The sequence below is a fragment of the Lissotriton helveticus genome, chromosome 11 (genome assembly GCF_964261635.1).
Source record: "Lissotriton helveticus chromosome 11, aLisHel1.1, whole genome shotgun sequence".
Taxonomy (NCBI): domain Eukaryota; kingdom Metazoa; phylum Chordata; class Amphibia; order Caudata; family Salamandridae; genus Lissotriton; species Lissotriton helveticus.
The window spans coordinates 219,259,780-219,272,991 of record NC_136072.1 but is presented as its reverse complement, the minus strand read 5'-3'; the positions used below and the strand labels follow the sequence as shown (position 1 = coordinate 219,272,991).

The following is a 13,212-nucleotide window of genomic DNA, read 5'->3' as shown; positions in this document are numbered from 1 at the left end:
AGGATCACTGTACTTGCAGTGGCGGTCCGAAACCGTCAACTGCGGGCCTGCCCGCAGTATTACGAGTATGGCAGTTGGACCACCACAGGACTGCTGCATCCACTGGGAATCCAGGATCCCACAGCAGTCATACAGCATCCAGGGGCAAGAATATGCTGGAGGTGCCGCTGTGGCACCACCAAGCATATTCTGCGTTGCCTGTCCACCGCCCTTTTCATGGTGGTGAGCCCACATCTATATAACCTGTAGATATATGTACCATGTAAGTACATTTATGTGGAGTTTGGTATAGAACCTCTAGACTTAGTTCCCTTTCAACTTATGTTTTTCACTGCGTTGTCCTGAAAATTCTGTCCCACCGATATTGTGGGTTCTATATTTAGGATGCACACATTCTCCCAGTAAACACCAATACCGCAGTATTTGTCCAGTGCTGTATTACCGCCCCATTCCATGTTTCCCACATCAGGAAGGAAATAATGTCAGGCCTATCTACTACTTCTACTTCTACCCAAAATGCCAACATGTCATGATCCTGGTAATACTGGTAATGGGGTAATATTGCATTTTGTCAGTAGTTCTAATCTGTTAAACCTGGAATGCTATTTTTCCCGGTGGAATTGTGCTTGGGAAAGTGTGGTATTACCTCAGTCTGGTAATCTTGACTCGGTCTATAGTCCCATATGTGTTAGAAGCATGATTAGCAGCATTGGAATCCCAATGAGTCACTAAGCATAAGTTAATATCTGATGATACTGTAAAATTACGTGTCTTACTGATGTTTCGTATTTGAAATATTAGGAAGATTTTAACTAATTAATAATAAAAATATATATCTGAACTATGATACACACACTGTTTAAATGCAATAGGAGGTGGTGATCATATGTATTACAAATGCTTTTTGCAATTATATTGTTAACGGTATTACATGTATTTTCAGTAATGTGACATGCATAACACATTAAATTCCACAACACTGAACTGCATTTATTTGTTTTTAGGTAGCTGAAAAACTCATGACAATTGCGTATGACAGTGGGGTGAATCTGTTTGATACCGCTGAGGTTTATGCAGCTGGGAAGTAAGTACATTAAACAGTTTTTTGGTCGAGCCTTGCAAGACCTGTTATTTCTGTTCAGTGAGCTTTGTCACACCCACCAATTGCCATTGGTTGTTGTCTGTGTCCTGTAGAAATGCTGGCTTGTTATTGGTGCATTTGTTTAAGTGTTCCTCCTTTCTGTGCTTAGTTCCCTCCCTGGTGATTTCACTAAGAGAACATTTTGTTTGGCCATCACACTGTTATAGCGTGTGATGGCCCCTCCTCCTTCCTCCTGACTGGCTATGCTGGTGTTGCCTGGAAGTATAAGACCAGTGGCCCTCTGATAGAGAAATGGACTCTGCTGCCCTATTGATTTAACATGTTGCTGCTGGTTAAAGATCACTCTGTGCACTTTGCGCTCGTCGGGGTACAAATGGGTCATGAGGTGCTGTTGCGAACTCAATATACCAGTGGTGCTCGCAGTCTGTACTTCCCAAACCAACATCACTTTCGTGTTAGATTTGCGGCTAATAGGGTGGGCAGGGTGCGGAAAAGAGTGTGCTGGCAATCATGTGAGGCGCTCTATTGGGTTCTAAGCCAGCCGATCCCGGTTTTAAATGAGTGCAGCCTTTCCTCTGCATCCACCATTGCTTAGCGCAAATCCTTTTTATGTTTCTTTTAGTTTCTTTTTGACTAATCTCCTCGGTTGAAGGTAGCAGGACAGCCCACTGGATTTGGTCACAGAGGACCGTTTCAACATCTCCAACCCCAAACAACACAGAAGCCATTCTTTGGGCACTTGGAGTACATTCTATGGACAAACCAACCCCCATTTGGAGCATTGCCTGCTTTGCCAGTCTCAACGGCACCCCTCCCCGCAAACCGCGCTAAATTCTTCCTTCTACGCGTCACAGGGGCTCAGGATGTGACTGAGGACAAAGAGTGTGGAGAATCGGTTTCTAAACCTCTTTTACATGTAAAATATATTCAGTAGCTAATTATTTTTCTTGTATCTTTTGTTGCAACCATTTGGCTATCACTGTAAGTTAGTAACACAATACAACCTCAGGTCTAAAACTAGCACAAAATCATATATTAGGATATAAGTGTGATGGAAATGCAACCTCTCTTAATCTAAAGTAAACCTTAAATGTATGGCTTTTTACACAAACAAACTAAAAATCTTCAATTTGGTTAGGCACAGTATACTGTTATGCACACACTCGAGTACTTGTAATAAAAGTCCACCTATATAAATGGTTAGGTGTGACACTGAATTAGGTCCCCCACAGAGCGGGCCTCCTTCACTGAGCTGTTGCCAGGTCGAGGTGAGGTGATTTATCCTACTTTTGAGGGTAAGTTTGAATTGCTTAAATGTAATCTTAATGGCTATTGACAATATGATATGTAGTAATATGTTAGTAGCAAATGCCCAAACACAAAATGTGTGATGTTTTTTGTTTCTCTCTCTTTTCTTATTTTCTCTCACATTTACAGATATTCCCAGTAATACTTGATATTGTCGCGCAGGATTACTGGTGTTGTATTATTTTTATACTTTATTCACTACAGTTTATGTAGCAGCAGCATAAATATAATCTTTTGGTCCTGAAGAAAGCCAATGATACATAATATTAATCGGATGGCTGAAATATGACCTGAATTCTGAGTAGTTTTAAATCTATACTATTCACTGCACTGCTTTTTTAATCCTGCCAGTGAGAGCAAGTCAATAAAAATAGTTTTTTGGATCTTCTAGGCAGTTTTACATTCACCCTTAGTTTTTACTTAGTTGTGCTGCACTCTCACTACCCTAAACACTCACATATGGGATTTTAGCATCTCAGTCTGGCTAGTAAACATCCTTTTAAAAACATCCCTGAGCTCCTTCCTCACAGTGAGGAAGTTGTAGCCCTCAGTAGGACTAGGTTTTCCTACTGGGAGGAGGAACCCATATGATGAAGCATGTCACCTTTGCTGGGTGAGGGTTTTCGGCCTTAAGGGATAATTCCCCCTGTTATTTATGAGAGATTGAGAGAGGTTGCATTTCCATCACACTTATATCCTAATATATGATTTATGTGCTAGTTGTTAGACCCGAGGTTGTATTGTGTTACTGATTATGATTAGGGGAAGTTCTCCTCGCTGGTCTTTAAAATAAATTCCCTGGGACCCACCCCCACCTGCTTTGTTGTATATCACTTTAAGTTGCCAGCAATCACACCGGAAGTTTAGCACTGGCAGAGCGTGCCGTTCCTGGTAGAAGCAGTTCAAGTTCCAGCGCAGAAAGAGTGGGCGGCGGTGCTGCATTTTCATACAGCTTAGCCGCCTTCTGAGGGTTGTCTGCAGCCCTTGGAATAATGCCTGTTTTATGCATCGCGTTTATCAAGTTGCCTGAATTGAAAAGTAACAGAGTTTGCTTTGTCCTGCCTGGTAATATACACAGCCTTTTGTGAACAAATATAGAGGCTTATTTACAGGCCCCTTGCACTGCCGGTTTGCCACTTTTAAAAAGGGAAAAAGTGTTGGGCAGTGGGTGTTGTGGTGGGTAAACACTCGCAAAACACTCAATGATTTTGACGCTGCCCCCTATTTACAAGGGCAGCGTTAAATAGGAGACAGCACCAAAATTAAGACCAGGGAAAATCTGGTCTTAACCACATCGCTGCTTGCAAGATTCCCCTCCTGTGCTGGACCACAATTAAAACGGGTGTGGTCATGACGAGCTCAGCTCGGGATTGGTGTCAGTACAACGCGGATTTTTACATCGCATTCCGTTACAACGGAATTTTTACAACGCGGGATCCATTACATCGGATGCCATTACAACGCATGGCATTACATAGCAGATGGTATTACAACGCATGGCATTACATCGTAAGTATAGGTATGTATACCTTTTTTTAAAAATGTTATTAAGTTAATTTAATTAATTTAATTTAATTTAATTAATTTAAATAAAATACATTTTTAAAAAGCCATTAATTTAATTTAATAAAATAATATCTATTTAATAAATGTAATTTTAATAAAGAATGGGAATAATTTAATTTAATTAAAATAATAAAATTAACTTAATGTACATATTTTTATAATTGATATTAAATTAAATTAATTGAAATAATGTATTTAATTTAATTAATTTAATTTAAAAATGTAATTAATGAAATAAAATTAATTTAATTTATTAAATATATTTTAATTAATTTAAAAATGGTAAATATAATTTAATTAACCCAAAACACAAACCCCTGTACCCCAAAACCCAAACCCTGCCCTAAAACCTAAAAACACCACTGTACCCCAAAACCCAAACCCTGCCCTAATACCTAAAAACACCCATGTACCCCAAAACCCAAACCCTGCCCTAAAACCTAAAAACACCCCTGTACCCCAAAACCCAAACCCTGCCCTAAAACCTAAAAACACCCCTGTACCCCAAAACCCAAACCCTGCCCTAAAACCTAAAAACACCCCTGTACCCCAAAACCCAAACCCTGCCCTAAAACCTAAAAACACCCCTGTACCCCAAAACCCAAACCCTGCCCTAAAACCTAAAAACACCCCTGTACCCCAAAACCCAAACCCTGCCCTAAAACCTAAAAACACCCCTGTACCCCAAAACTCAAACCCTGCCCTAAAACCTAAAAACACCCCTGTACCCCAAAACCCAAACCCTGCCCTAAAACCTAAAAATACCCAAACACCCCAAAACATATACCTCAGTACCCCAAAACATATACTCCTATACTCATACTTATTTAAAAAATTACTTAAATTAATACATTTAATTTATAATATTTAAAAACATAAATAAATATTTTTATTTATTTTTATTTATAATTAATAATAATTAAATCAATTATATAATATTAAATAAAATTAAAAAAAATTATATACTTACCAATACTTACGATGTAATGGTATGCGTTGTAATACCATCTGCTATGTAATGCCATGCGTTGTAATGGCATCCGATGTAATGGATCCTGCGTTGTAATAGCTGCGTTGTAACAGCATTACGACGTAAAAGTTGCGTTGTAAGTGATACACACCTCAGCTCGTCATGAGCACACGAGCACCGTGCCTCATGACGAGCTCAGCACGTCATGAGCATGGAAGGGGTTAAGTTTGCGAAACGAGGAGAAATGCATTATTTATCCTCGTTTTTGCTTTTTCCATGTGTGCTGCCTTGTGCAGCACAGATGGAAAAAGCAAAATTCCTTGGATTGTTTATGTACAGGAAGGGGGACCTTCCTGTGCATAAACAATCTTTTAAATAAAATGCCATTTTGTGACTTCCATGTGTGCTGAATTAAGCAGCACACATAGAAGTGACAACATGGCATTTAAAGATTGTTTATGTACAGGAAGGGGGACCTTCCTGTACATAAACAATATTTCCCCTGCACGCAGACACCCTTGCACTATGGTGCAAGGGTGCCTGCGTTGGCTCTACACTGCTAAGTGTAGCGCCAGCGCAGGGGCAAACTCAACGCTGCACCATATTGTTGTAAATATGATGCAGCCATATTTGCATATCAGATGGAGCTTCTGATATTAGAAGCTCCTTCTAATATCAGAAAGGTGGGTGGTGCGAGCATTGTTTGCCACCAAGTGCTTTTACGGATGGTATAAAAGGCCAAATGGGCCACAGTATTTCGTTTTCAAAAGTGGAGGCATTTGTCTGTTCCTTGCCGCAGGCATCTCCTCTTCTGTGGATAAAAAGCAGTCACAGAAGGAAATACATTCCCTTTAAAGCGTCGGCTTTCTCGGCCTCCCCTCACGCCTCCTGCATGTGGAATTCTTAATATTTCTGTAATCTTCTATCAGGCAGCAGTGTCTTGTTGGTGGATGCAGACGTGCAGGAAATCCACTGTAGAGTGGCTTTTATTACATCTCCTCCCACTAAACACCAAGGAATCAAGTGTGGACTGTTTTCAAAATGCAACTCTAGATTAATAACAAGCATTTGCAATGCAACAGGTCTCACATTTACGCGATTTTGAGCTATTGGGATTGTAAATGACAATGTCTTTTATTTATGTTTTCGTTTTTGAAGCATAAATAAAACGCATTGTCATTTACAATGCCAATAGCTTAAACTTGCGTAAATGGGAGACCTATTGGATTGCAAATGCTCGTTTTAAAACGTTGCTTGCACTGCGACGTTTATTACATCATCAGGGTGCACGGCTAAACAGGCCACCACACTATAACTTTTAATTTACCATCATGTTGTCCGCTTCACGGGTCACCTTACTAGGCTATGGGACGGGCATTCGATGTATGGCGCAGAGGATACGTGCCGATTAAAGTTGTGCTTTTACCCGTCTTTTGAGCTTTCACAAAGCGAAATTCGGCAACGAGGATGGAATGTGATTACATCCTCCAATGGTCAGTATGTGATAACAGTGCGATTGCTGTGTGAAGCACACTTCCATGACATGCTTACCTAAGGCCCCACTTTCCACCAAGCAAAGATAACTCTTCAACACCAGTCCTTGCAAGTATCCGCCCTTTCCGAAAACCTCACCTCATAGGCTCTCCTAAGCTGTTCTCATCTACATGATTTGCGCTGGGTCGGTCTATTCCCTGGCCTCCTTGAGCCTGACACGCTTCATCAGGAGGTGCTTGTCAGTAGGCCTGGGCGGTAAATTCCGTTCCGCTCGCGGAATTTGCGGAATTTGGGTAATTTTGCGTTCCGCAGAGAACGCGAAATTGCCCAAAATTCTGCGTTCTGCGACTTCGCGAAATTTTTTGCTTGTTCGCGTCCTCAAATGCGTGTTCGCAAGATATTTCCCCCCGAACACGCAAACAGCGATTGCAAACAGTAAAAAAGCATCACGAAAAAGCAATTCCGCGTGTTCGCGGAGATTTTTTACCGTTTCGCGGAGATTTGCGTAACATGATTCCGCAAATTCCGCCCACCCCTACTTGTCAGCTATTACACTTCAGTGTGCCTCCGACTGATCCTGGGTGGGGCTCACCGCTATGCTTGCTCATCATAGTGATTAAATTAATTTTTGCGGGGCTTATGCTCTCCTCCTTTAAATTCGCCTGCTGGAGAGGTTTTAATTACACATTCTATCAAAATTTCCAGCATGCAAAATATGCACACAAAACCTGTGTAAAAACCGGTGTAGTATTACATTTATTTTTACTGCTCGAAATGGGGTGGAATGCAGATAAAGTGTTACAGTGAAATATATACGGTGTCAGTGCTTTTTCATTCTATCAAAATTTCCAAGGTGCAAAATATGCGCACAAAATGTGCGTAAGCAACCCGTGTAGCATTGGATTTATTTTCACTGCTCGCTAAGGGATGAACTGCGGAGTAAAAGGGTTACAGTCAAATAAATAAGGTGTGCGCCTATTTTTTACAATAAACAACCAATGGTAGTACGTCCGTTTATGTATCGGGAAGCTACCAACATAGCAAACAAGTTACAAAGCAAAATAAAACAGCACAAATGACAAAAAAAAACAGTGATGGTGTTTTTGGGCAGGGCTTTGCAAAAACCTCTGACCTGCGTTTGGAAGGGGCTACCTTCCTTATTCTATAGTGCCCACACCGCCATTCACTCCCGCCTGCTTGAACATACACGCAATTCCTCCCCAATGAAACTCTGGAGACATATTTATGGGAAAGAACTGTTGCAGGTTTATTTCATACAACACACGTATGACGTTTTAAGGTGGGTCATCTTACAGGCGATCCAAAGCAGGCAGCCCCTCGCTGTCCCGCATGCCTAAGGAGCCATCTTGCACGGCGAGTCGATGCTCTGACGGTGCAGCACATTACCAACTTCGTTATACTCCCGCCCCCCCTGTCGGGGCGGAGCGGTGTGGGCCACCCCCGGTCGGTTCAGGCCCCCCGACCGCCCGAATGACTAACGGGGCGCCGTCGCGGTTTCCCGGAACCTCCTTCGGCTCCTGGTCCTTGGCTCAGGCACCTTTACTGTGCCAGCCAGAGGTACCCTTACTGTACCCTTCTGCCGCAGAGGTACCCTTACTGTACCCGTCTGCTTCCAGATCGCCCTGTAACTCCGCCACAGCTCTGGAGGAGGCTTCCGTCGATGACAGAGCCCCCCACCCACCTAGCTACTTCCTGTCGCTGTTTTGTACCTCTTGTACGTCCGGGAGGAATATGTCCACTCCCAATCTAGACAAGTGTACCCTGTCTTTGTCGTAGTACCCTTCAGTTTTCTCTTGTATTGGTACTGCCTGTTGAAACCCAAGCCTCTCTTCCCATGAACTCATGCATGGATCTGTTCACAGCCTGCGGGAATGTTCTACTGCTACTGGTGATCTAGCCCTGCGAGGGACACCCTCACCCACAGGAGCTCGCCCGCTCCTAACCTGTTACCCATCGCTGCCAAGGCCTCCTGCATGATACCCTTCAGTTCTTCTTGTAGGAGTGCATGTCTAAGGACACCCAGGCCTCTCTTTTCCATAACTTCTGCATGGATCTGTTGACCCTCCTGCGGGGCTGCTCTATCGCAACCGGCGATCTCGCTCCCCTCCAGACCCTGCGAGGGACAATTTCTGACCAAAGCAGCTCAGTGGCTCCCACTTGTAGCTTACTGCCGTCAAATGGACTTCAGTTTCCCCCCTTCTCTGCACGTGTCTTATCTTTTCTTGGGTCTCCCTTTAATTTAATCATAGCCTACTCACGCTATGTCCATAATTTCTCTTCTTTCAAGATATCTTATCTAAAAATTATTCTGCAATAGTTTCCAAAGTTACTATGCAAATGGCTCCAACCTGTAAGCCAGGGTCATTACCCAGAACCTCTTTGGTCATTTTAAGATGCTGCCCGGGTCTAATCTAAAGTGGCATGGTGGTCAAAAAGCCTATGGCTTGGACTACTACCCTGAGCGACTGCCAGTGGTTAGACAAATTGCTAGCATTCCTCCTATCGCCTTTGCGTATTTGAGTAGCTCTTAACCTGCACTCCCTTCGCCTGCCCCCAAATTAATAGGCGTACTGTCAACTCCAGGGGTTATAAGTATTTACGGTCACCCCAGTTGGAAATTTCACACTCAGAAATTCACTTTCTGGCTCTTTTCCAGAAGTTATTTCTTTGCTCGCCTGAAGTCTGATTACTTAACTCTTTCTCACTCTGTAAACTTGAAAGGAGGTTACTTCAAATTATCATATTTGTTCACCTTTCCTTGTTTCGCTTAATATGCAATAAAGTAGCTGTTTTCCTTCGGAAAATGGGATACAGGGGATCGGCGAGTGATTATTTGCATGATTTTATTTGATGCTAATGGAAAAAAAACAGTGATATTAGTCCCAGGAAGCAAAAGTGATGGGAATGTGAAAGTTACCCTGTAGTCAGGATCGTTTTCTTGCTGTGTGAGCACAGCATCAGTAGTAATTATGACAATGGATTTACAGTCAAATTGTCCTTCCAGTTATATGTTATAAATATGGCATAATTGCTAGAGGCCTTTCCAAGTTTTGAAGTACCACTGTTAATAACATATCGTTGTTCAATGCCATCCCCCTACACCTCGAGAACTCCCCTTGTTCATGACGTTTCAGATTTTCCAAAACTATGCATTATTGCTTTGAGAAGACAAGAGGGGTAGTAGAATGCAAAGAGTAATGCCATCCTAGAGCATATTCCTTCACGTCAGGATAAGGCATGACAGTTCAGTTAAAGAAGTGGGCATTCTAGTCTAGTGAAGTACCATATTATGGTCACAAGATTACGTGAAACAGGTTTTTTTTTTTTTTTTTTAGTGTGCCAAGGAACAAGATCGGTCCTGGTAATCCTTGGAGATGTGCAAACGTTACCCACCTGGAGTGCACACATTTACTGGAACAGCTGCACATACAAACGTTATTTTCTTGGGAATGGAGCTACATCTTACTGACAAGGAAGATGTTGTTAGTCAAATTAAATCAGGTGAAGAGGTTACTATAGCCTTCGCCTTGCAAACTCTATCCCAACCTGAACTGAATTACTTTCCATTGAGATAGATGTCCTGGCCTGCGCTTGGAGTGTGTATGTCCTGCAGAATATTCGTGAATCGCAATGTTCATGTATATCCGGCAAATTGGCCCTGTGCATGGCCCACCGGTTGGTTGTATACCCTTGCTCTAGCAGTGATCCACATGTCACTAGCGACTTACACTTAGTGCCTGCGTTGAGTTTCGTGGATGGATTACCCCTTCCCACATATGACACACATGCATTTGCTCCTATTACCAATGCATTACATTCTAGACGACTTACAATAGGTGTATTGGATGTTCGTCACTTTCGTTACGAGACCTGACTGATTCTACCTCTTACAGCCATCTGAGGTTGTAAATTCCCAACTGCTACATCAGGCCATACTTACAGTACTTAAATTCGGCAGGGTGAAACGTGGGGCACTCCCTAAAAACAATCAAATTGTGATTATCATTGTATAGTAATATGTGTCATCATTACGTCTTTCCTGCAGCGTCTTGGTCAGGAACAATAGACCCGCAATACTCATTTAACCACTGCAATATACCTCGAGGGTACTTCGCGGTTATGTCTGGGGTGGGGATTGAATGGGTTGACATGGCCAGGAGGATGAAGACTCAGACAGTCCTGCAAGATGGTGGGATTCGCGGAATCCTAATCGTATGACTCTGATACTTTCATACGGGTGGGAGGGGCTCAAGGAATTGAACTTAGTTAACAACTGCCCACTTGATTAAATGAAACCATCCCCTTAATTGTCTAGATCTGGTCCACCAGCGGAACGGTCTAATGGTTTATTAATTAGAGGCTGCCAACGCCGGTGAATTTCCTTTGTGGGTCAAATGTAGCAGGGGCGCAGTGCTAACGTTATACCAGTCTCCTTTTCATCAAGGACATTCTCAGATTTACAAAATTACAAGGGAAAATGCGGATATGAAACATATTTCGTTCGTAATCTCCGATTGCTGTTCAAACCGTTGAGTGATACCAAATATCCTCGCTAAGGCTGTACGCGAAATAATGGCACAAATAACTAAGACTTTTCTTTATGTCAGTGTGGTTGCCTCGGACAATTTCATAATTTTCGCACTTCCTGACCGTGTCATTCAATAAACTACACCATGCCTTCAGGTAGTGTTCTACCTATGCCTAAAATAGGCGGATAGATACCCGCCTCCCGTGCTCCTCCGTGTCATGGCCCTGCAGCATGCATTAAAATTTTTACACGAATATTAAAGAGAGTTGCACTGCTGTTAAGCAACAATTATAGCTGGACATTTCAGTGAGTTTATACCTGACTCCAATTGAATTCAAGGTGTAGACATATCATTTACGGGTGGTCAAAGCAAGAATGAATCTCTTTAGTTATACATTAATATCTCCCCTTGCTCACTTTGTGCAAATAGAATCTGTCTTATCTCAGATGACGAAGAGAAAGGAATGTAAATCCATAGCACAAGCTCAGTCTAAAGGCATCGTCGTAGCACTTTACATGAGCACTAGTCTCCTTACACAAGTTCGGATTCATGTATCGGTTAAACACGGGGGAAATAAACAGGTCTTCCGTTGTTGGAAGTATTGCGGTATAGGAATTCTCAACACTGCATGGGGAACAGACAACGATACTTTGCATATTTCACACGAATCTTTCCCCAGCTGCTCAATCATTCACTCTGCGTTCGCCCTGCTCGCTACATTTGGTATGATCCCTGATATGAGCATTCATGATGCCCGTGTAATGAATATAAAGCCACTTATATCACATGAGGCAAAAGTGACAACCGTGAGTAAAGAAAAACACATGGGTAGCCAGTGTACACCGGAGGAAGAAATCGACATGTGTGCAGGCTACAAGGAATTTAAACGGCGCACAGCAGCCTAGAACTGGGATTGCTCAGCCGCGTGTCTCACGCCACCGAAATACACACAAAGGAAAGCACCTGGGGGTAAATACTGCAACACATGGCACACACAAGCACAAAGCAAACGAATCAAAGGCATGTGCAAACTGCCAGTGTACACCGGAGGAAGAAATCGACATGTGTGCAGGCTACAAGGAAATTGAACGGCGCACAGCAGCCTAGAACTGGGAGTACTCAGCCGAGTGTCTCACGCCACCGAAATACACACACAAGGAAAGCACCTGGGGGTAAATACTGCAACACATGGCACACACAAGCACAAAGCAAACGAATCAACGGCATGTGCAGACTGCTAAGATCTAATTGAACTAACATTGAACTATCTCCGCCCCAACGAGGCGCTACCTTCCCAAATGGTAGACAACGTATAACCCCATTGCTTAAAGGAAGAAAAAACGCTAGCGATAGTACCGCCAAATGCACCACAACCGTAAATACTCGAAGGACCACAAAGCAAGCACTGATCCCATAACATCAGTGTTAGTGAGGTGATCTGGAAACAGATCCCCATTTAGACCTAACTGTTCATTGCCTCTCATTCCGCTGTCCAGGGCCCTTTTAATAGGATCTAAACATGAGAAGCAGGTAACTGCCATGGATACAACGGCAGAAGGAGCTTGATCTTTCTGTGTGGGATTCTTCCAGCGGATTTATTTGGAACAGGCTGACGTGTCAACCAAGAGAAAACAACACACATGATGTAGCGAACGGTGGGCAACACAGGAGGAAAACGACGTGTGAGCAGGATACCAGAAATTATATTGTTTGCTTTCCCAGGTTATACGGCACGAACTAGACCTGAAGGTATCAGGGCACTTAAAATGAGCCCCAGTTATGTTGCAGACGGATACATTCACTTTAGTCACGAACTAAACCTGAAAGTATCAGGGCACTTTATTTATTTTAATTTCTTCTATAGCGCTGGAATCAATCCCGTAAGGGTATCTCCGCGCTGTGCCAGCAGTAGGAAACTCAGTCAGTGACTCAAGGGAAGTTAAGTGGGCAAAAATGCTTCTTGATAAAGGAGGGTTTTTAATATTTTCCTGAAGGATAGGTAGTTAGTAGTTGTTCTGGCATCAAGGGGCAGTTTATTCCATAGGGCAGGTCCGACTGAGGAGAAGGCCCGGTCTCCTTGTCTGGACTTCTTTGTGGCCGGGGGTTTTAGAAGGGCTTGACTGCTTGAACGAAGGGACCTACTGGGCTGATATGGCACCAGGGATTGAGACAAGTATTTAGGACCTATACCGTAGATGCATCTATGGACCGTGCAGCAGATC

At 42.9% G+C, this 13,212-nt stretch overlaps 1 protein-coding gene across 1 annotated transcript in view; it reads left to right on the top strand.

Moving 5' to 3' along the window:
• Positions 1-13,212, top strand: part of KCNAB1 (potassium voltage-gated channel subfamily A regulatory beta subunit 1) — a 752,409-nt gene that overhangs the window by 425,823 nt on the left and 313,374 nt on the right. The window contains exon 4 of the mRNA XM_078666222.1: positions 1,005-1,084. Coding sequence (XP_078522348.1) covers positions 1,005-1,084 — 80 coding nt within the window. The remainder of the gene's footprint in view (positions 1-1,004; positions 1,085-13,212) is intronic.